This window comes from Eucyclogobius newberryi, unplaced genomic scaffold (assembly GCF_026437365.1).
Source record: "Eucyclogobius newberryi isolate DKJ021-1_F unplaced genomic scaffold, fEucNew1.0.hap1 SCAF_10, whole genome shotgun sequence".
NCBI classification, from domain to species: Eukaryota; Metazoa; Chordata; class Actinopteri; order Gobiiformes; family Gobiidae; genus Eucyclogobius; species Eucyclogobius newberryi.
The window spans coordinates 13,564,040-13,589,663 of NW_027315724.1; the positions used below are offsets into that span (position 1 = coordinate 13,564,040).

General features: G+C 39.7%; 1 protein-coding gene across 1 annotated transcript in view; it reads right to left on the reverse strand.

Annotated features, from left to right (window-relative positions):
* si (sucrase-isomaltase) overlaps positions 1 to 25,624 on the reverse strand; it is a 153,365-nt gene that overhangs the window by 97,948 nt on the left and 29,793 nt on the right. The window contains exons 11-14 of the mRNA XM_072459634.1: positions 21,543 to 21,662; positions 7,312 to 7,425; positions 6,630 to 6,714; positions 5,400 to 5,517 (exon numbers count right to left, since the gene is read on the reverse strand). Of these exons, the coding sequence (XP_072315735.1) occupies positions 5,400 to 5,517; positions 6,630 to 6,714; positions 7,312 to 7,425; positions 21,543 to 21,662 (437 nt within the window). The remainder of the gene's footprint in view (positions 1 to 5,399; positions 5,518 to 6,629; positions 6,715 to 7,311; positions 7,426 to 21,542; positions 21,663 to 25,624) is intronic.

Sequence of the window (25,624 nt, forward strand, 5' to 3'; positions counted from 1 at the left end):
AGCTGTTAATCTAATGTCAATTCACTATACATTCAAGCTCACAGTAAGAATGTATACAATGCATACATCCATACATAGGATGTCGTTCGCACAATCAATTCTATTCTCTCATAAGGGCCACCTAAAAATATACAATTTGGGATTGAAGTTTTAGTTGAATAAACAAATACATCACTTTATGCATTAATTTAATTGCAATATTTCTCTAAATGTTTCGCCTCCCTTTACTTTTAGTTTTGCTTTTAATTGTATTTGTGGTCCTGTTCATTTAACAGTCAATGGGACAATTCTTTATTCAAATTAATTATCTTTGATGCCTTTTTTGGTCTCGCTAGTGTCATTGTCATTACTTTATGTACAAAATGTATATTGATCATGTGAAACAATGATCTGCAAGGAAGGTTGAGCTATATTGTCTGTATTGCATTAGCAGTGTTTGTTTTTTATTTCCCATTAGCCAAAACCCCATTAGTGCAGGTGCATGCCGATAACTAATTGATTTAATTTACCATCATCGTTGGAGCATATTAGAAAGCCTTGAAAGTCAGAGCTGATTTTGCTTTGTGTAAATTGCTATACCATTGAGACCACAGTCATTGAATGCTCGTGTAAAGAATGTAGAAATCAAGGTTTTGTATGAAACTATGCAGCTACATTCCAAGTAACTAACTTGTAGTTGTGGCAATTACATGCATTTTCCTTTAAAGCATTGCCACATCAGAAAAAAAGGATATACGCAATCGTCAAGTAAATACAATTGGATGGTAAATAATAAATAAAACGTGTAGTATTGTGTAGTATAACTAGTCACTTGTAATACCAAATTTCCTCAACAGTCGAGTTGCAAGAACAATTTAAGGATTAATGCATAAAGAGATGTAGAGGCAGAGAAGTTAAATAAACGCAGTAAATACGGGGGTTGTATTTCAGTCTGGTGCGTACCTATATTCCTTGGTATCAATGTTCCCCATTTTCTTTGGACAGGGGAACTATGGTACCGGGAAACAACGATTCCTGATATTTTAAAAAGATCCCAGGATTCCCCCACACCGGAGAAAAGAGGAACATCGTTACAACAGTAAAACTGGCCATGGGCTGTATTTGTTCAGTTGTTTAATGCAAATGAGAGGCATTCATATTTAAAAACCTCAACCAGAGCCGTTTCAGTTGTGCGTCTTAATCCATGCATGTTGTTGAGTGTTGGCTTGTTGTCTTGAATCCCACATAAACGGTTCCTCATCCAATAGTTGTGCATAAATGTATGGTTTTACAGCATAACATAAGAGCAGCATATCCAGTCACGGTGCAGGTCCCGTTGGCAATCGACACACAGGCACAAACTGTGCATTTCCGCATTTATTCATCCACACTCTTGCACTTATCACTTATTCCAGAAAGTTTCATTGTGCATAGGGTTTTCGAACGATCCACAAGCAGCATTCACAGAACGTTCCATTGAGACTGTGTGCTGGAGTCCGGTCCACGCACGTGTTGCCTCGAGTTTGTTGGATTAAAGCGCCACGCTGCACACGCTTTGACTGCAGGAGACAGGTGAGAGTCGTCACCTACACGCACCTTTACGCATAGATGCTAACAGATCAAAGGAGTTTAACCCCTTTTAAGCTGCTTATATTAGTCTAACATATTCTGAAATATTATGATATTGTATGCCTAATGAAATCATTTAGGAAATCCTTTGACTCTGAGTGAGTTTAGTGTTGCGCTTCCCCTCGTAGTGACACGTCCAGATCGGCTGCTGCCTCGTGAAGTACAGTGGGACTGAACAACACGTGTGGACAATCCCTTGGATTCTTGTGGATATTTTGAGTCATTGAGCCATCGCAGTGTTGGCACAATAAGTAATCATATTGTCTTTCTGGACAGACCACAGTAGCCTGGAGCCAGGGGGAACATCGCTACCATTCACGATTGGAGGTACCGCTGTTCCCCGGGAAATAGCGGTACCGAGGAACATAGGGCTGACCCCATTTCAGTCTGAAAATTCGCGAAAGCTTCACCAAAATGTATATTTGTAAATTATTAGTTAATTTTTAATCACATTTTCACTTCTCTTCTTATGCACTTAAACCATCTGAACAAAGAACCTGACCTCATGAGCTGATGGAAAGCGATTACAACTATAAGCATATGAGAATGAGAAAATATCCATCTATTTCTTGAAATGGACTACAGCTATCCTAACTTTTCTACAGCTGGTGATGGATACCCATACATTTACATAACTGCGACCCGGTTTTACCATATATCAACTGTTTTATGCTATACTTAGGTTGATTTCTCTTTAAGTAATGGGCCCTTACACTGTTTTAGTGGCCGGCCCAGATGAGAAATTCATTCACTCTGCCCGCTAGCCGTGCTCATTAAAACATATTTCTGCACTTATCACATGGTATAACCCACACTATTGGTCTGCGGCAGTCATTATATAATTAAAAAAAAAGGTTATTAGTCACCAGGCAGCAGTGGAACAGAGTGGGTTTTTGCGTCTCACATTTGCAAGTCAGCTCCACAAATCTATCCAACGGCCATTACTCAAAAGGGTGCGCTGTCCGACACTGATTCTGTGCGTCGGGTTATTTTAACATTGTGTTTGGAGGCTGCCACTGGTAATTCTGAGGTAGTGGAAGTGTCAGCTGGCCCTGGGTGTGACAGAAGACCAAAGGCGGTTTTGGGTGACAAACGATTTTAAATGTCAAAGTTAAATAGTTGAAGTGCAGGTTACTGGTAGATTGTTTGATTAAAATTGTATATCTCAAGTGATCTCAAATGTTGTGTTAATATATAACAAAAACCTGCATGTCATGTTATTGCTTAAAGGTACACTATGTAACTTTTCTGGTGGATAATGTTTTTGCAATGCCTGGTATGTTTCATATGGTATTAAAGCAGGAGGCCAAGTTACAGGTCAGATGTATCATTCTTAAACAGAACATAGAACTCTGAATAAAATAGTATGTGGGGACAAAAGTCAATTGAAATATATTCAGATTTATAAAACCCTCTGTACGCACTCCAGCTGGTCATTTCCTCCTCACGGATCACACCTGGAGCAGAAATCACGTCACGCCTCCTCCACTCTACTCCACTATGGAGCTATGACCGAGATTTACCTAAACGTGTGCCGATAACTAGCGACACACGGAGATCAAGAGGGAGGGGCAGAGAGTCGCTGCAGCTGAGACACAGGCCCATGATCTTTAGTCAAAACTCTGACATGTCATCAAACATTTGAACAAAACAATAAAGTAGTGGACAAATATTGTGTGTGTGACAATGGGGGACAGATGCGGTGTGTACGTGCGAAGGGGACTCGTGATCTGTGCGTGTGGCGGGCAGAGGTCAGTGCCTATGACAGCAGCGTTTTGATGCATGGATGCTTACCTTAGAAAAACGTAATATCCAGCTTCCCCTTAAATACTGTAAAACAAAATGAGCTAGCTCCTCAACACGCAGGCGATGATCAAAACATCAACATTAATCTAAAACACCCAGGTAATTCCCCACATAAGCAGTTGTGATAAATGAATAATATGCTATTATTTTATGTCTTGCACATATTAAGTAAAGGGATCTAAATGCATTACGCACTAAACACACTTCCTCAAACGGGCTCCTTCTCTCCTCTCTGAGCGCAGATCACCTTCTGCCTCACCTCTGAAAACTGTATGCAGGGTGCAGAGTTTGTGGACACAACCGCACAATCCCGTGTCAGAATGTCTTTTTATAAATCCCAAACTTAACGTGGAACATCAGAAGATGTAAGCTGAAAGTACAGAAACGTGTTATCACCTATATTTACCCAATTACCTTAATCTGAAAATTATATTTTTCACCATCAATCTCATGTCTAGTGAGTTGTAGCAGTGCGTTTGAGTCACTTTTTTGTTTGAAACGATGGAGAGGCACGCAACGTAAAATGTGGTATATAATATGGAGATTAATGTCTGTGGTGCCACTGTCTGTTTGGATGGTTTTGCTTTCCTCCTCAAAATTGGTAAATTATTTAATTAAACCCATATGTGAATATGTCAAGACACACTGGTTTCAAATGAAGATGCTAAAGAGAAGGTTATCTTTGCAAAATCTGGTCCTTGTTTCTACAGCACAATGGGTTTGAAATAATCATAACTTTGGGAAGACAAATGTTTTGATTTTTTAACTTTTTTTTCAGGCCAGTTCTCTCTCTCAACATGCATAAAAGCGTTCACCTGGACATAACAACAGTGTCCAGTATGCACCAAAAGATGTTTTTCTATTTCATTTAATCAACTTGGTACGTAAGTTCAAAGTTTGTTTTCTGAAAATGCATTTTTGAAACATAGAGACAGATCAGCTCTTAAAGTAGCACACACCAAATTTAACAAGCTTGTAATTAACAAGAACATAATTCAACAATTATATTTAATTCAACAAGGATTTTTAAATATTTAATTTGTTTCTTAATTTCATAAAATTTTCACACTCATATTCAGTAAGATCTACTTCCAAATGTCCCCTCCATAAATGTTTTTGTATTCAATATGGCAACAAAATGAAGCAAGAATTGTTTTCAGATTTACTGTATTTATCAAAAATATGCCGTTGCCTCTCTGATAGATAGTAGTGGAAAAACGGCGCATCAAATTGAAAATGAAAAAAGGTTAATACTACTTGATACAAAAAGGCTTTGATCCTTATTTACAGCAGCAAGTCGTTGACACTCAAAAGCAGCGACAACATGTCACAACAAACGTTTGTGGACATCTAAGCTTCCTCGTCCACAAGCCCTCTGCACCGGTCAAGCCCTCCAAACTTTCAAAAGACTTTGTGTGCCTGTCTGTTTTAATAAGCCTAATTTCCAACTGTCCATGCGGTATATTTTAGGATCAGTCTGCAAGTAGGCTACATCGATTAGCACAGCCACACAATAATATGTAAACTAGCATTAGCCAGCTGCTAACTAACTGAAAACAAACAGCTCATTGATTTTTTTAAGTCCACTGGTCCCTTCTGACAGAAATACATTTCTGGACAAACAGGTCTTTGGGGATGTTACAGAAGAGGAATCTTTTGTTTTGAGATTTTTTGTTAGCATAGCCCACAGTGAGCATGCAGGTTTCGTCCTCAAGATGGCAATCTCTAAATGTAATGAAATGTTTTCCTCTTCTGCGAGTTACCTGTGGGTTACCTGTGGTTCAGGTTTTGGCGGGCTAAGAAAGTCTCCGACAATTTACTGCATGTCCTCCCTTCTCTTGCATCCCCCATTTCTAACACTTCCTGCTAGAGTGCCCTCCAGGGGCCGTGAGCCAGTAAAAATCTATAAATCAGCTGCACCGTTCTATTGGCCGCAGAGTGGGAAAAAATTAGCGACACAAAGTCCTAAAATTCATGGTACTTACTTCTCCGTGGCCAACACCATGGAGTACCCATACAGACTGTGGACATCGTAGTGGTTCCCCCAGGCCTGTTTGGCGTCCATACACAGGGTCTTACTGTACATCACCTCGTCCAGAACTCCTACGGAAACAAACAAACACTACTGAGAAAAAAACAGGGTGGTATGAGGTGAAGGAGGTGAGCAGGGGCTGAATTCAAATGCCAGAGTCTGAGGACATGTGAGTGATGAGAGAAGAAGAGGGAGAGAACAGAAAGAAGAGGAAGGGAGGTGATGAATTCTGCAATTGGACAAGCGTTCAATGAGAAAACAGGAGGCAGAGAGAGAGCAATGGAAGACGTTGGCGACGAAGGAAGAGTGTAATAAAAAAATAGTGCCTTGTCCGGTTACATTTAGGGTTGTCCGAGCTGGCACAAAGGCGCAATCAAAAACATGACAGAGGAGGTGTCTGGGGGAATTGCACCAGAGGGAGTTTTTAGATGAGTTTCCACTCAGAAATACTTTAGGAAGTTCTGGGTTTGTTGTGAATCATTTGGGTCCATGGTTTTATTGCTTGAACTCTTGAATTTGAATATGTATGTCTTAAAAATATGATGTAGCTAGGTCAGGTCAGGACTTTTTCTCATTGAAATAAACTTGGAATAAACTAAAACAAATACTTCATAAGTTTACTTCACTTTAAACACTAAATTATTCCTCAATGTAAAATAAGTTGCAGTTGGCTTTGCTTAAAAGTACAAATAACTTAACGTTTTCATCCTTTTTTTTTCCCATTTATGTTTTTTGTCCTTGTCCATTGTGCATTTTTATTGCTTATAAGTTAAGACCCTGAGGACAAGCAATTAGTCATATTAGATAAGTTAAAAAACAAAACTAAAAGTGAAAAAACTTTAAAGACATATTATGCTTTTGACTGCTATATAGTGTAAGTTAAGATATTATTTTAGATTGTAAATGATTTGAATATTGTTATACAACGGAAAAAAATAAAATAAGTAATCTGATATTTGTTGGAAAAAAAGCAAAGGCATAATGAATGCAGCAGACAAAAATACTCACAAATGAATTGCTCTAAATGCAACTTATATATTATTTGTAAAATAAAAGCATATTTCTTGGAATTGTATCTACGTTCATGCTGGCTGTATGAGTATGTTGTCATGTTTGTTTGTAAAAAAAAAACAAAGAAACAAATAAGGGTGGCCGCAAAATTCATTGAAAAAATATATCTTACTTGGTGTGTACGGAGGATAGTTGAGGTTGTTGTCTTGACAGCCTTTGACTGATCCTTGCTTGAAATTTGCAACTTCATTCATGTCCTGCAAACGCCAAAAATACATACATTTGAAGATACAACGTAACGGGGAATAACACTGTTTTTGTCATGCTTCAAAATGTAAAACGTATTGGCAACTACAATCTGTGCTTTACAACCATTTGAGCTGTAATGATCAGCAACAAATCTTTTATCACATTTTATTATCACAAAATAAAGGTAAATATGTTTTGGCAAGTACAAGATTCAAGGCATCAAAACACTCCATTTAAGAAATCTAAAAGCAGTTGTTTGACAAATTACCTTTTTACAGAACATATTATCCAGCATGTTTTCTTGCTACTAAGAAAACAAATTCATTCTTTCCAACAACTATTCTGTATATGATAAACAAATATGATATTTTAACTGAGGTGTTTAAGCTGTAAAATGGTGTCCACCGTTACAAAAACTGTGGATAATGAGCTATTCAAATTCACCAAAGCAAAACCAAAACAAATCCTAGCAATTTTTTTTTTGTGTTGCTTATTGACCCTTTATTCATGCTACAGTGAAGAGAAAAATAACTAGCAATCAAGCTCAGAGTACTTGGTTGTAATACGAGTTAATGAGTGTTTGTTAAGACTTGTGAACCGCTTACAATCCAAAGGGCATCGTGCTTGATCTCGCGGGAAAACCTCTCGTACTCATCAACCCACCAGTCGATGCAGGCCTGGCTGGTGTAGTCAGGAAACACAGTCTCTCCAGGCCACACCTGAGCGCAAGATAAAGAGTAAAATGTGTTTACAACAATAAATCCGATAGACTTTGGACAAAACATTATGGTTTTACAGTTATCTGATCCGCACTGTCGGAATTGGATTGGGTCCGGGCCAGGTAAAAATGATACAGCAAAGCAAAGTTGTGCGCATTCAAATTGATTGTGGCTCAGTTTCACCCAATAGTTGTTGGTAGTTTTTTTGTTATCCAACTCCTGATCATTCACTGTTTTTTCTACAGCTTTTCTCTATTATATGGATATAGATATCCAGTGTTATATGGATATAGATATTCAGTGTGGGTCTTACAAAGAATTTGCCAAGGAATGTCAAAACATTCTGAACATACAATACAATCTCTAGTAAGCCTAAATTAATTCCCCTTTAATCAATCACATAACTTAATTGATTAAATTGATGTCCCAGATATTATGGACATGAAGCTTTGCCAACTTTGTGTGTCTTTTGCAAATGTCAAGGCCACTGTTTTTCACAAACTAGGCATTAAGTGTGCTTTTGTTATTCTTTTATTTCTTATATCTCCAATCACAACACTTTTTTCTTCCAGATACTGTTGTATTACCATATTGAAATCATTTTTGTCAACTCTGTGGTCAAGCACAACATAATAACGTGAACCACAACAACAGAACATAATAATAATGACAAACACACTGGGGAAAAAAAGAGCACACAGACTGATGCAAAAAGTGATGGAGATAAATCAATTTTCTAGGTAAAAAACAAAAAAGGGCCTCCAGTACGGTTGATATAACATTGTCACCTGGGTATTTACAAATTAAACTTGGAAAACACTGGCCCACATCTGACAAATTCTCACGTCTCCAATAAAGTCCAGGTCCCTTTCATTGAAATAAAAGGAAAAGTGTGGGAATTGCTTAGGCATCTGGCGGCATATCTGCAAATCTGATGCCTCCGCCGGTGTGTTAAATCGTTATATTTTTCCATTCACGTTGAGCCTCAGCAATGCGTGATAAAGCAGAGCGTAATCCACTTTCTTCTGTCTCAGGCGAGACTTCCCTTGATCAAATACATTGTGTTTCTTGACCACTCTCTCAGCGTAGTCATTGAAGAATGAGATTTGGAAACGTCAAGATGCAGCCATGACACGCTGTTTATAACTGAAGTTACGGAACTTCAGTTTAATAGATCTGGCGCTGGTTCAGGGTCGGCTTGAGAGCCAGGGAGCGATGTGCATGGTCAAGCTTGGATCCAAGCCTCCATAAACTTGACTTTTTCCTTCAGTGTCCTCTGGAAGACTGACAAGCTGCAGATTAACTCTGCGATTACGGTTCTCCAGGTCGTCCACTTGCTCAGTCACACGTATCTGGTTGGTCAAATCTGCCACGTTGGCTTGCAAGACTGTGTCTTTCAAACCAGAGATTTAATTTTCAGCTGCTGTGGCTCAGCTGTCAAGTTCGGTTCCGCCAGGGCCACATCTATCTTTGCGTCCGTCTAATACCTTTGTAATGTTATCTTATCTTCGGCAGAGCCGCCATAATTACTGGGTCCATCCCAATCCTGGTCTCCTCCGTAGCGACGCCCCGCTAGGACCTAGTGCAGCCGGTGGCAGGGGACATCGCCGCAGAGCTAGCTGGCAAATGATTTTCTTGTTCAGTTTCTTAGACATTTTCTCGAAATAAGCGTCCAAGCGCATTATATGTCTGCTCCTACGCAGACATATTGAATCTCCCAAAGTGAACTCATAATATGGACGGATAAATGCAACAGATTCCCTAGCAAGGGTTTTTTTCATTGTTTGAATCATAACTGGCACTTGCAAACCCTGAATTTGAGAATTAATGAAACGAAATACAACTGCAAGTATGTGTTTCAAGCGTTGCATATGTGTCGACAAAATGTGTTAGCAACACTTTATTTTAGAGTACACTATTAAACATCTAAGTAGCGGCTAATCTGCATGTTAGTTTTTAATTTGATATTAATTAGTATTTAGTCAGCCCCTATTAACCGCTTACATGTGTGCATATTAACAGCTAGTTAGATGTTAAATGTATCCTAAAACAGTGTTCCCAGAATGCTCAATTTTTATATCTACAACCATTAAAACACGTCCATCTGCTTTTTCTGCTATTTTTCACATGCATGTTTTTTTGCACGCATGTCTGCACAACTTTTTTCCAGATAAGAAGGTGAAGAAGAAGAGTCATCATAGCACAGGCAATCGGCTCTCATCCCAAAGCATAATATAGCAACGCATATGGCTCCTTCTTTCCAATTGGATTAAGAATTAAAGGCTTTTTTTAATTACCATAGATGTAGACACTCACTGTATTGACATGCACAGAGAAATCTAAGTGCGCAAAAAAAAAACTCTATTCATCTTTGTCTCCCAAACAATTAGGTGTGAACGGGGGGTGCAAGAGACGTTCAGATGCACCTTGTAATTTGGCTTTAGCAAGAAAGCTATCTATAATTTCTAATAAAAACAGCAAGCACACATATAACCACACTCATGGTTAGGGATGCATACCTAAACCCGCGTTCAGGTTCAGGTCCGGACCCATTAGGTCTGGACCTAAACCATGCCATATTTGCATAATGTTACAACAGCGTAACACAAGCTACTGAAGGCACTAACACACTCACACTTAAACACACACACACACACACACACATATACATACACACACTAACACACATACACCAACACACACTAACACACACACACTTAAACACACACACTCACACACACTCATATACATACACACTTAAGGCACACACACACGGCCTTGATTCCACAGCTCGGTACCACACCGTCCCACGCGGAGGGAGGCACGGGGGAGGCCTTCTCTCCTTGTCTTATCTGTGCAGGTTGGTTCACCGTGGACGGCGGAACAACTCCATATACGGGACACATCCGGAGCTGGGATTGTAACCAGTTCCTGACTCATCCTTCCCGCCTGTTCGGAGAAGAACCACGCCTCCTTCCCCATGAAATAACACTGTATAGTCTTATTAATCCTTTGTCTTGCTCTTGGCTTCAGCTGGCAAGACACACGTCTGGTGTGCTCAGCTGACCTCGGCAAAACCCAGATATCTGTCATTGCACATTTTCTTGAAACCTCTGTATAAGGCAATAAACCTTTCTACTTGGAAACAGTCGTTTCTCCTGGTTATCTCTCTCCGATGCATGAAAACGCAGAAGGGCACAAGATCCTTAAACCCCTTCACTACTTCGCTAAATTAAGTTGAAGACACTTGAACAAGGACGACTATCAAACACAAGGCTTAACTGCAGAGTGAAATAAACTCAACTTGTCTGCTTTATTCACTGTTTTTTAACAGAAGATACAACTTACAAATCACAAGCTACTAGCTAGCAGCTAAACTATAGCTTAACAGTTAACACACATTCATGTGTTTTACTTGAGGAACAACTCAAGACTCAACTCAACAACTAGAGCATGTTGAGTATTGTTGACAGGGTCAGTCTGGGTCAAGGGTCAAAGCAGCTGTTTCATCTGATACAATGTTTGCCTTTAGACACATTTCCACTCTTTAATGTTGCAGATCCATTGGCATCAAAAGTCAGGTAAAAACCTTCAAAAAGACAATACACCAGTGTAAATCATTAAGTAACAGTGTAAAATAACAGAGTTACAAAAACTAGCATAAAAGTCAACTTGAATCACTATAAAGCAATCAACTTAGCAGTATCAAAAGTAGAATATGAAAATATTTTACACAACAAATCAAAATAATACATCATATTAGCAGCATTAAACACCAGACCATATTTAACAACTCTAGAATACAAATACAAAATACTATTACAAAATATAAACTCCAATTAATGAATGCAGCAACTAAGCAACATTACTTTGACTTTACTTTGTATTTACTTAATGCCAAATACATCACACCACAACATAACACTTAAGTTATTTCATTCATATTTACACCCAGACCAAAGACCCAGACAAGAAACCACGCTGACCCCGCCCCTTTAACACGCCCGCAGCACATTAACAATCACAACATCGCACGCGGTGGCCACAGCTTAAAACAGTTCAAATAAAGCCAGCGATCTTGAAGCTGCCGCTTCAATGTTCACATGTGGATACACGGTTCTGCAGCTCGACACGTATGAGGCGCTCCCGTCTCTCGCATCTTTAAATTTATTTCGCCGGCTTCAACTTATGCCTGGCAGACGTCGCTAAGGCATCGCTAATTAGGGCCCGTGTGCGCTATTGACGGCGGCGCATGGCAGTGTTTACGTCGTTTCCAGCGCGAATTTCGCGATCAATGGAAGGTTTAAGATGGTCTAGATTCTAGAACAAAAAGGATATAGTATTTGAGTGCTATATTTTATATGAGTCCAGAACCGAATCACCGGGGTTTCGTTTTTTTTAGACCTGAACCGAAACGTTTTTACAAGTCCAGATCCGGTTCGTCGTAGCGGTACGCATCCCTACTCATGGTATTTAAGGAGGGAAGAAGTCTGTGCTTTTCTTTAACAACAGTTTGATTTATTTGACTTGTTCTGCTGTTGTGACGCTTTGACCAACCAGATTAAAATTTTTGCCATAACGTTACGCTTTTCCCGACTGCTTTTGGTGAGAGCCTGTCCAGATTGATATTGTGTAGAACTCAATTCAGGGTGATACAATCTGTAACACTTCAGCTTCATCTGGGTTAATCTTTGCAAAAGTCGCATGATGAAAAGAGTTTTACTTTCTAAACAAGGAAATGAATAAATGAAAGTATAATTGCTAGACTAATTGATTGGCAGAATGATCATTAGTTGCAGCCTTAGTGTGAATTAGTGAACTCAAATTGGATATCAAGACATCCCTCAAGGCACATTAGTGTTCCCTGGCCCACTGGTTGAAAATCAAGATGTTGATCTTTGAGATACTAATCAAAACGCCTCGAATCTTAATGTTTTGAAAAATTCTTGAAACTACTTTCTAAAGCCGCAGACTCCCAGTGCAGATTTTTATAAACGCACAATGGCTTTGAAAAACATGAGCTGCAACAGAAACAAAGCCAAATGAAACACTTAATTAATAATTAGAATTATTTATTAGTACGTATTTTACTCTTGAAAGCTCAGATTTCATGCTACTTAAAAATAACAACAATAATCATCTAGTGCAAAGACAATGTACACATGATAAATATTGAGGTCAACAAATATTGTTCCATTTATTATTTATTGAATGATAAGTGGCTATAGTCTTTATTGTGACAGGCCTAGTGCAGTGATCCTATTTTGTCCCAAAGAGCTACACAAAAAATAAATGTACCCTTCTACAAGAAAATGTGCTTTAATGGCCTGATGTGTTATTTGGAGTCTTCTGTTAACTCCAACCAGCAGATTTTCTACAACAGCCCATGCATGGTTATTAACGAGAAGTGCGTGGTTTGCATTTTATCTACAATAAATAACCGAAACAGACAGGTCTATGTGCCTGACAGAGGGGCTCTATTGAGGAAATCATGCCGACAAAATTAAGTGTGTGAGCTGTATTGATGAGAAGAGAGGGGGATAAAGAGGACGATGGAAAGAGTAGGATGGAGAGCGCGAACGGAGCAGGCGGAGAACCGAGGAGAGGCTGATCGATAACACAATAGCAATCAGCCGACGTGCCATGTGTTAGGGGTCGCCCTTAATGGCACGTATTGAAAAAAGAAGAAGAAAATGAATCCTGGCAGAAAAGACTTGAGTTTTTGTGTTTATGTGCGCGCCGGTGTGCTAGCAGTGCATGAAATCAGTAGATATTAAAATCCAAGGTTGCTATATTTTACTTTCACTTCCACTGCCAATAACATTATATCTCGCTGCAAAGACTTGAATCACGTATGAGGGTGCAATTAGATTTATCCGCAGTTTCTTGGCAGCTGGTCAGAAATTCAAGGTCAGGGCTTATTGATAGTCCTGTTGCTGACTATGTTGCTCATTTGTTCTGAGGTTAATTCAATTCATTTATTTTATTTTGTATGGCCTGACATCTCCCACTGCTTGTAAATGATTTGACTGGCGTAGACAATGTGAGTAAAGTGTTTTGCCCATGAACACAACAAAAGGCTAGGTTTGGTGTGCAATTGCTCAACCCAGTATGCCACTCTCTCTATAAAAAAATACTATTTTGTACATTGGGGCACATTAGGTTTAGTACTAGTAAATGAGTAAGGTATGTATGTCTGTATGTATGTTTGTATGTTCTTGTCAAGGTGACAAATATCAACCACTGACACGGGCAAAGCCTCAGTCTTAAATATGTTAGATCTGAGTGCTGCTTTTGACACTGTCGGTCATGGGATCCTCTTACAGAGACTAGAGGACTGGGTGGGCATCACTGGCACTGCCCTAAATTGGTTAAGGTCCCATCTGGAAGACAGGAAGAACTTTGTTAAAATCATGTTCAACCTATACATGCTGTCGTTGGGTCAGTTGATACGCAGCGGAAAAGTGTCCTGTCACAATTATGTAGACGACCCTCAGATCTCTGTTTCACTGTCGACAGGTGAATATGGATCAGTGGATTCACCCTGTCACTGCATCCAACAGTTGTTGAACTCAAACAAAACTGAAATCATCGTCTTTGGCCCACAGAAACAAAGAGAAAGTGTTAGCAGTCACCTCCAGAGTCTCACTCTAAAACCTACAAACCAAGTTAGAAATGTCGGGGTAATAATGGAGTCGGACTTGACTTTTAACAGCCACGTCAAATCAATAATATCAGCAGCTTTTTAAACCAGATTTGAAGAGACTTATCCATGCGTTTGTCTCCAGTAGATTAGACTACTGTAACGGCCTGCTCACTGGCCTCTCCAAACGAGCTGTAAAACCGCTGCAGTACATCCAGAACGCTGGATGTACTGTAAAAGACAGTACCTTTTCATAATTCAAGACACTGTTGCAGAAAGCAAAGCAAAATGTTGGATAGATTGAGGAATGTTACCCATCCCCAGCAACACTGTCTTCACCAGACCTCCCTTCCCCTTTTGGGCCCCGGATCACTGGACTTAATGACTATAGACCTGTGGCGCTGATGTCTGTAGTCATGAAGTCATTTAAGCGCCTGGTCCTTCCCCACCTTAAATACTTCACCCCGCCTGCTGGACCCCCTGCAGTTTGATTACAGAGCAAACAGGTCTGTGGACGACACCATCAACCTGGCATTCCACTCCACCCAGGGCTGTGTGCTTTCCCCCCTGCTCTTCTCCCTGGACACAAACTGCTGCACCTCCAGCCATGACTCCGTAAAATGAATCAGTTTGTGGACGACACCGCCCTCATCGGGTTTATCTCGGACGGGGATGAGTCTGTCTACAAGAGGGAGGTGGACCGGCTGGTGTCCTGGTGCAGCTGTAACAACCTAGAGCTCAATGCCCAGAAGACAGTGGAGATGATCGTGGACTTCAGGAAAAACACAGCCACACCATCACAGACTCCTCCATCACCACCGTAGACTCCCGCCGCTTTCTCTGCACCACCATCACCCGGGACCTCAAGTGGGAGACCACCATCAGCTCCCTCATCAAGAAGGCCCAGCAGAGGATGTAGATGTAGCAGATGAGGAAAGCCAAGCTGCCAGCGCAGATTATGGTGCAGTTCTACACGGCCATTATTGAGTACATTCTCACCTCCTCCATCACCGTGTGGTACGCTGGAGCCACAGCCAGGGACAAACAGAGACTACAGCGTATTGTGCACTCTGCTGAGAAGGTGATCGGCTGCAGACTTCCATCTCTGCAGGACCTGTCTCCAGGGCTCTGGGACGTGTAGGTCGGATCACAGCCGACCCTTCTCATCCTGGACATGGACTATTTGAGCCACTCCCCTCAGGCAGGAGGCCACAGTCCATCCGGACCAGAACCTCTCGCTACAAGAACAGTTTCTTTCCCTCTGAACACTTCTTAAACACTGTCACTTTAACCATAATTTAATCACTCACTGCACTGTTCACTTTCTGCACTACATATGTAAACTCAACAGTAAATTTGTGTATTACCGTATTTTCCACACTATATTCATTTTTCAAATATAAGGCGCACTGGACTATAAGGCGCAGTAAGCGAAACAAAACGTGTACCACACAAAATCGCTTCGAGGTCAGTAAGCACAACCAGAATTAATCCATATATAAGGCGCACTGGATTATAAGGTGCATTGTTGTTTTTTTGAGAAAATGAAAGGCTTTTAAGTGTGCCTTATAGTGCGGAAACCTTTATTTTAATTTGTATTATTTTTTTTAATCTTATAGCTTATTGTTATTCTTATCCCATAGTAGAACTAAATTGTTCCTCTTTTGACTTATTCATTGTTCATTGTTTCATGTTGCACCGAATCACCAAGACAAGTTCCTATGTGTGTAATTTTGTTCACTGGCAATAAACCCTTTCTGATTCTGATTCTGATTGGGTCAACACCTCTGAAAATGACACCCAGATGACACCCAATGGGTCCAAGGACCTGACCCCTGTGGAAACGTCCACTCTAACAAAATCCTCTCGTTCTGCTGGATGGAATCCAGCAGAACGAGAGGAGTTTCTCAGGAATAAGGCCTCAATGACTATATTTCAATTTCAAACTGACTTAATGCTTACTGTGTGATTTAAACTTGTAACTAAATCATGTTGCAGTATTTTGTTATGGTTACAAGGGATTTTGCTGGTTTAAGTTAAATGTGTCCAAATTAGGAATACGTTTGACTAAGTAAAGTCACTTCCACTCAAGGCCACACCTCCAAAAAGACCATCAAGCCTCTTATCTTTCTTTTCTCTTCGGCTCTTGATCTGAACCTCTACCAAGACACACCAGGTGGTAGACTTCAGGGGCCCCTCTCCTTCAGGGAGAGGGTTCCCTTGTCTCCAAAACTCTGTTTTCCAGCAATGGCTGGAGCAGACATCTTGATCAGTAAAGAATGCAAGTTAACGGATCTTGGACTCAAAAATCTTCGAACGCTAAACCCTGCACAAGGATCAGTGCCACAGACAGTTCTCAGGACCCAAAGAGCTCTCAGGACCCAAAGCGCTCTGAGGAGGCCTTGATCCACATCTGAGCCTTTCCTTGAACACGTAAGACCTGAGAGTGAATGATATTTGCAGAGTGGCATTAAAGTTAGGTTCCCTTGGATTATTCTATGAGAATTCATCAAAACTTAATTCTTAATACCAGTATTTCTGGTGTAGACCTTTTTATTGATCTTTTAGTTGTATAATTGTCACTCAATGAATCGAGTACTCCCCAAGTAGTTATTCATGTTTTGCTGAACAAGCTTCAGATGGTGCCCTTTTTAAAAATGAACATTAACTACCTACAATCCTACACATTACACAATGTAATGGCTAGTCGCAGAGAATAAACATTACATCTTGGTGCAACTGTGAGAGGAGGAAATGAGAGGATTACACAGACGCTTTATCATTGATAAACTCCTTATTACTGCTTATAAGAATGATGTTAAGACACTTAAAGAATTGTGAATTACATGATTTATGATTATGAATTAAGATAACTGGCTTTTGGTAAAAAAACTGAATTTAGCTTATTACCAAAAACCTATCCATCTATTTATCTATTATACATATACCTATCTATCTTATGGATAGATAGATATATAGATAGATAGATGGATGGATGGATGGATGGATAGATAGATGGATAGATAGATGCTGTATCCCCACTTTACCCCGGTTGATTTAGTCTTTGATTGTGGTACTTGTTTGTTTTGTGTCACGAGGGGTGCAACTAATTTGCCAATCAATTATTTTAGCAAGTATTCTTTTGATTAATCAATCTGTTGTAGCAAAATTAGATTTCTACTATATTGGATCCAGATGGATGCCACTAGGCTTTCTATTGGGAAAAAAAACAAACACATTTCCTGTGTGATTTTGATGTAATTCCTGTTTGACTGAGACATGTAACATCTTCGTTCAGCACACAGTATGTGGAGCCTGTGTTCATGGTTCAGACAACAATTATTCAATTAATAAATAAGTTTATGATTATTTCAATAATTGATCAGTTTTAATTAAGTAATATTTTTTTTGTCCTAAATGATACAGTGATAATGTCCATGAGCTCATATCACACCTGGAATGTGATGATTGTTTTTAAAATCCTTCTATACAATGAATAATTATAGGCCAACAAAGTGGTCAACTGAAAACTTCATTTCGCGACACTCAAAGCGCTTGATGCATATAGATTAGGGATGTCACAGTATCAAATATTTATGTCGCAATTGCCAGGTCCCCATGTTATCGCCATGTTGTATTATTATCCTTTTATGCGTGATTGGAGCTTGGTGCGGTCCTGCTCTGTCTAATAGATCGTCCAACTTTCTGAATGATAAAGTAAAATCCTTATAACACACAGCCGGAACAGAATTGCACTTTACATTTAGATTTGATTATTTATCATTATTATCATTTGCTTTTAAAATGGTCATAATTGTACTTTTCTTTAGTTCTTGATAATTGTATTGATGATTATATTGTGACGTGAAAAATGTATAAACCGAACATCTTGACGTCCCTATATGTAATAATAATAAGACAAACTTCCCTTATGCCTGCTGTGATTTTATTGTGCTCATATCCCTCCTGCTGTCTGCTTACCGATCTTTCGACGCCTGTCTGCCAGCCCTATCTCTACGCGTTTCCCTCCGCTTTCATTTGCCACAGAATATCTCGGCGTCTTTAGCGTTTTCCCTGATAAACTGTCTCCTATAAGCCTTTGGTCATGTCAATTGGGTTGACTTCCTGGCGGCGCCGTACCACTCAATAAAAGCGTCTGTCTGTACATTTGTATCTAATGTATTATTTGTGTTTGTTCGTCTGCTGTACTCTCCTCAGCCGCGCTCATGTCTCTGTCAATCCTACCTGCAGGTCCTCATGGATTTCTCACTCCCAGCGCTTTGTTTACAAGCATTGACTGTTCCGTACGGCACCAAGTGAGGAGTGGTATTTATTTATTTATTTGTATAGTTTTTTGTTTTTTTTGCAAGTAACAAAGTATTGAATGCAAATGTGTACTTCTTTTAGTAATATGCAGTGTTCCCCTTTAACAAAAAAGACTATTATAGCCCACCATTATTATTTATACTGCAACAATTGTGTTAAAATTAGTGTTGAATTGAACATATCGATACAGCAATATATTGTGAACAGAGTTCTTGGTAATATGTGTACTGGTATAAGTTATTGAGATACTTTTAAATTCATTATACATTTCTGTGTTGTACACTTATCAAAGGTGCATTTGATGCTAAATAAACTTGAATGAGCTTTTATTCATGTTACAACAGTGTTTCCTCATCATTCGTTAATTCAAAGCTGTTTTTTGATTGATCGATTGATTGATTGATTGATTGATGCATATCTGAGTAATTCTGTATTGTCCTGCAGCTGAGGCTCGAGGGCTGTTTTCACCTACTCCCTATCCCCGCCCACATTCTCGTTCATAATTGTGATTATTTGAAAATGTTATACTTGTAATACATGTGGGGTTCTAAAATGTCACGTAGCCACTTTTCATAAATAAAAACATTTCCACTAGTGAAATGTCACTATGAAGCAGTTTTGAACAGGACGTCAATAAACCTGTTTTTTATTACTAAGCCATTTTGAATCGAAACATTTTGTTTACTATGAACAAATGTAAAATGATCATCTATTTTGGCAAGGGACTTAAAGGTACAGTATGTGACTTTTTTGCCAAAAATAGACTAAAACATACATGGGCCTGGACGAGTCTCCTCCTGCTTGTTTTCATGAAAAGTCATTTTTTTTAGTTATAATATTCCACAGTATCCACAGAATCATGCAAGTAACGTGCCACCTCCAGAAAGTTAGATAAAGTACTGTGCCTTATGGTAACAGGGTGCTTATGTTGGTTCTTAGTTGCATTCTGTCCAGTAACATGTGTTTGGATGTACAATTGAAGAGTGAATTTGTAAAATAACAGTGATATTTGAAAAAGATGTTGACGGCTTACGATTTACTCTTTGTCTTTGTGTTATCAAAATCCAAATCTATTTTAGTGCAATAACATTATTATTCCATCCCTATGTATAGAAGATGGTATCAAAAAGAAAACAAATTACCTTATGGAGTATTATTAACAATAATGAGATGAAAATCACAGTGTGTTTTGTTGTACTGCACTACTGTGACCGCAGTGATGGGCAAATATGTGAAAAAACAAACCCAATTTAATATCTATATGTAAAATAATGACATTACAAAATTGACATTCACCCTTGTTAAACCAATATCAATCACTATCCATAATTTGAACAGTTGGAATATACCGCAGATTTTGTTGAACCCGATTTAAGCTCCTGTGTGTAAATCCTCGGTCACGTTTAACTAATACAGTAGAACAGAAAATTTATATAATTTATTAAAGCCTTGAAATGCATAGCGAAAACAACTATTTCAGAGGCAGGTTGAAGGTTAGTCCAAACATCCCGAGCAGCAGGAGAAGCTATTATCCTTATCTACAGAAGCAATTAGCCGCCTTAAAAGCAGGAAGAAAATACCGGTGTCACGCAAGTTCCTCCTTCATCACTGACACAGCGCTACAAAGGTTGCGTTTACAAAGACCCCACTGTTTTGGCTACTGGCATGCTCACATTCATATGGAGGGGAATCAATTATAATAACACACATGCGTGAACAGACACATAGCGTAAACATCCAGGAATAGCTTCTCATTTCAGATTGGATGCACATGCGGCTTCATGCTCTGCCTAGTTTCTATTATATATCTGACGCTAGCCACGCAGAACATTTCTTAAGATTAAACGCTAATGCGGAATCAATGCATGTGTTTGACCTGTTAGAATCGCCGTGAGAAAGCGATTAACACCCGGGCCCGGGCTTAATCATGTGCGTAATCGGAAGCAGAACCGTAAAAATAACATTAAAAAAAGCTGACTTTTGCCCCTCGTCATAACCCTCACAGCGGGGGAGAGACTTAAGAATCCTAAGAGATGGAGGAGATGAAAATAATATATATGGGATTTCGATAAATGACGGTTATGGTGCGGAGAAGCGAATACATACAGGCAGTAATAAGGGCTAATGGGCTGTGTATGATGCGCAAGAACATGAAATATGATGGTGGCTTTATACTTACACAACATAATAGTCCATTCATGGTTCAGCGTGGTACGGGAATTGAACTTGCAACTGTCTAAGGTCAAATTGTTGTGACACATGTTACATGGGTTTGAGTCTACTACTGTAAGAATGTTCCAGACCTATCAACAATTAATTCGGCTCTATAGTTTGTAAATTCAAGACAAAACTCAAGTGGAACAAAATGTGATTTCAATGGCAAAATTGGGATTAATCACAAAAATGACACAATGGGGTGGACTGTACTTCAAATTGAACTGGTTGTTTACGTTATATTTTACGATTGAATAAAAGTCAGCATAATTTGTGAGACAAAATGAGCTAGCCAGCAAGTTTATTGTATTTTATATTGTATTTATATTTGTTTATGCAGCGTATGTAATAACACTGGTTACATAATAAACATTTACTTACAGAAATGTTGTTCCCACCATTGATTTCATTTTATCTGGAGATATTTTACAGACTTTATTCAACTACTAAATTGTACTTTACGTGAAACTCAAATAGATTTTTTAGATTAGCGCTTTTTACTTTTGTTTCTCTTCTTTGTAATGGAAATGCAGTGTAAATTTCTACCACGGGAATTCAACATTGTTACTTAAAAAAAATAAAAAAATCCTTCAAAGCTTTAGCTCATCATTTCAGATGTATTATGTGGTCTACTTCATTTTTTCTCCAGTTGCTTTAATTTTAGAATTTTGAACATTCTGGTTTGTAATCGCGTTTTAAAGGTAAAGATTGAGGATTGAACCGACATACTCAGCATAAACTGCACATAGTGGTGAAAATGATTTTGTAATCATGTAATAAAAAAAAACTAATATCTGTGTTAGCGGCTGTAGCTGTGAAAAAATAGAATTGGAGTTGGACAACCCCATCTTGGCATCATAGCTGTTAATAAATCTAATTGTATGTATATTTTGCCAAGACTTAAGTGTGAAATAAACTAACAAATGCACCTTACCTCTCCCAAAAGAGGAGTTTTCCCATCGGCTTCAAAGACCCAGGCGTTTTTGGCTGTTCCTCGGTCGTACGCATCATATGATGTGTTTCCGACCCTCCTACTGGTGGCTACGGCAGGATCCTTAAATGAAAAGATTACATTCACAGAGATGAATAGATGGTGATACAGAACAAGTAAATGCAGCTTTGAACACAAAATAAGAAAGACTCAGCAAAGATGAATACATGAGACCTGACGTGATGGAAGGATCTGGAAGGAAGGAGTGCATCAGTTGAACACAAAAGACAGCAATAGAAAAATGGGTTTTGACAAATAAGGTTTGACTAATAGGGTACATCCCTATTAGTTCGGAATTTGACCGATAGTCTTAGTCGTGTTAAGTGACCATCTAGGGATGAGCCCCAGGTGCAGAGCAGCAGTTCAAGACGCTCCTCTGTCGCTGAACTCTCGCCCGTTCTGTTACATGTGAAGTGTTCAGATTCAAGACAGATAGAGACTGTGTGTGTCCCTCGTGTCCCTCGTGTCCCTCGTACAAATAATGCCAAAAAGTCACATCTCAGAAAAAATAGGGCGTCAGACCAAATAACTTAAGGAAAATAACAATCACAAATACACAAATGAATAAACACGTAAAATGTGGACTGCTAAACATTAGAGCAATTTCCTCCAAATCGCTCTTAGTTAATGAATTAATTAGTGACTATAACATAGATCTTCTAGCTCTAACTGAAACGTGGCTTCAACAAGACGACTACGTCAGACTAAATGAGTCCACCCCACCCAGCCATGTTAACTTTCAGACTGCCAGGAGCACAGGCCGAGGTGGTGGTGTGGCAGTGATCTCCCACTCAAGCCTACTCATGAGCCCTAAAACTAACAATGCATTTCACTCATTTGAAAGCCTTATGCTGTCAATCACATGTCCAAATATGAAAAACCAAAAAGGAGTTTTGTTCATAGTTATCTACCGACCTCCTGGTCCCTACTCAGAGTTTTTAACAGAGTTTTCTGACTTTATATCAAACTTAGTGTTAGCCTGGGATAAAATAGTTATAGTTGGAGACTTTAATATCCACGTGAACATGAGTGATGACGCTCTCAGTAATGCCTTCAGCGCCTTGTTAGACAGCATTGGTTTCACTCAGAATGTAAATAAACCGACTCATAATCACAAGAACACTCTGGATCTTGTCCTAACGTATGGAACAGAGATTAGTGACCTCAGTGTCCTCCCTCAAAACCCTATATTGTCAGATCATTTCCTAATTACCTTTCAGTTTATTCTTAAAGATCATCCAGTCCCACAAAATAAAGTTATAATGAAAAGGACAATATCTGAAAAATCTATCTCAAAATTCAAAGAAATAATAGAGCCAATATTCAGTGACATGTCATGTGATCCTGCTGAGAACAGTTTTAGTCCCAGTTTAAGTGATCAATGTGTCGACTTGACCATGAATTCTCTGAAGTCTGCTCTTGACGTTGTCGCGCCGTTAAAACAGAAGGTCATTAGGCCAAAGCGCGCCTCCCCATGGTACAACCAAGAACTGCGTTCACATAAACAAAGGGTTAGAAAGTTAGAGGGATTATTTCGTCGCTCTCACACCGAAGAATCCCTAAAAGCATGGAAAAGTTGCCTGCTGTCCTATAAGCAGGCTCTGCGTAAGGCCCAAACCAGATATTATTCAAATCTAATAGAAGTCAACAAAAGTAACACTAAATTCCTTTTCAGCACTGTAGCTAGGCTAACAAACTGTCACAGTGCAGTAGAGCCCTCAATCCCAGCTACACTTAGCTCTGATGATTTCCTCCTATTTTTTAATAATAAAATAAAAACAATCAGAGATAAATTAGATGAAATTACCCCCGCTATTAGCCCTGAACTAGCCCAAGCTGTAAATCTAACGTCCCATATAAATCCACCTGTAAACCTAGAAAGGTTCACAGCTGTTGATCAAGCAGAGATAACTTCAGCCATTATGTCCTCTAAAAGCTCAACTTGTGTCCTAGACCCCATTCCAAGCAGACTCCTCAAAGACATTCTCCCCCTAATTATAGACCCTATTCTTAATATAATAAATACTTCACTCGAAAGTGGCTATGTTCCACAGTCCTTCAAACATGCAGTCATTAAACCTCTTCTGAAAAAGCCTAATCTAGATCCCGACCTATTGGTAAACTACAGACCTATTTCAAATCTTCCCTTCGTCTCTAAAATCCTTGAAAAAGTTGTAGTAAAACAGCTTTGTCGCCACCTGCAGGACAATAACTTATTTGAAGTTTTCCAGTCAGGGTTCAGAGCCCACCACAGCACTGAAACTGCACTAGTTAAAGTCACAAATGATTTGTTATTAGCCGCTGACGATGGACTGGTCTCAATCCTGGTTCTGTTGGACCTCAGCGCAGCGTTTGACACCATTGACCACAACATTCTACTGCAGAGGTTAGAATGTGATGTAGGTGTTGGAGGAACAGCCCTCAGCTGGTTTAAATCCTATCTATCTGATAGGTTCCAATTTGTTAATGTAAACCAGAGCTCCTCACCAAGCTCTAAAGTAATTTACGGTGTGCCACAGGGTTCGGTACTCGGTCCAATTCTGTTTACTCTTTATATGCTACCATTAGGCAACATTATCAGAAAGCATGACATTAACTTCCACTGCTATGCAGACGACACTCAGCTGTATTTATCAATGAAACCTGATCAGAGCGATCAAGTAGACAGACTTAGTACTTGTGTGAAGGAGATAAAAACCTGGATGACACTAAACTACCTGCTTCTTAACCCTGAAAAAACCGAGGTCATTGTGCTTGGCCCTAAGCATCTACGAGACGCTCTATCTGAGCAGATAGTCACACTGGACAATGTCAGTGTAGCCTCCAGTTCTACTGTAAGAAACCTTGGAGTCTTATTTGACCAGGAGCTCTCATTTAAAGCTCATATAAATCAAGCTTGTAAAACAGCCTATTTCCATTTGCGCAACATCGCCAAAATCAGAAGAATCCTGCCTAAAAGTGATGCCGAAAAACTTATCCATGCATTTGTAACGACTAGATTAGACTACTGTAACTCCCTGCTTGCAGCGTGTCCTAAAAGCTCCATAAAAAGCTTTCAACTGGTTCAAAATGCAGCAGCAAGATTACTAACAGGAACAAAAAGAAGAGAGCACATTACGCCAGTGCTGAAGTCTCTTCACTGGCTCCCCGTCGAGTCCAGAATCAAATTCAAAATTCTACTCTTGACCTACAAAGCCATAAATGACATGGCCCCATCCTACCTCAAAGATGCTATAGAACCATATCATCCAAACAGAGCTCTTCGCTCTCAGAATGCCGGCCTTCTGGTGGTGCCAAGAGTCTCTAAAAGTACTGTAGGAGGTAGAGCGTTTAGCTACCAAGCTCCTGTGTTATGGAATCAGCTCCCGACCCATGTTAAATATGCTGACACAGTCTCTTCATTTAAGTCCAGGCTTAAAACGTTCCTCTTCGAAATCGCTTATGGTCAGAGTAGTTAGGAACAGAAAGATAAACCCACAGCTTCAGCTACGCTGCCCTAGGAGTAACTGTGCTGGGGGAAGCTTGAGCACTATCCTCTTCTTCTTCTGACTACTTATGCTATCAAACAATATTTATTTTTTGATTCCACTTGCAAACTGTTCACCGCCTTCTTTTCTTTCTCTCACTCCTGAGGACCTGTGGACCCAGATGCCCCTCCCCTGGTGAAGTGGTCCCTGCCCTGTGTGGACGGTCCCTCATCTGCCTGAAGAGTGGCTCCAGTTCGCCTCAGTCGGTCCCTCTTCTGCCTGAAGAGTGGGTCCAGCTCGCCTCCGACGGTCCCTCTTCTGCCTGAAGAGTGGGTCCAGCTCGCCTCCGACGGTCCCTCTTCTGCCTGAAGAGTGGGTCCAGCTCGACTCAGACGGTCCCTCTTCTGCCTGAAGAGTGGGTCCAGCTCCAGTCTCCTTGTGTCCGTCTGTCCGTCTGTGAGAGTCGGATCTCTCCTTCACTGGAACTCCTCCAGGTTTCTACGCTTTTTTCCCAAAGAGGTTTTTTTTGTAGTTTTTCCTGGCCGAGAAGGAGAGTCT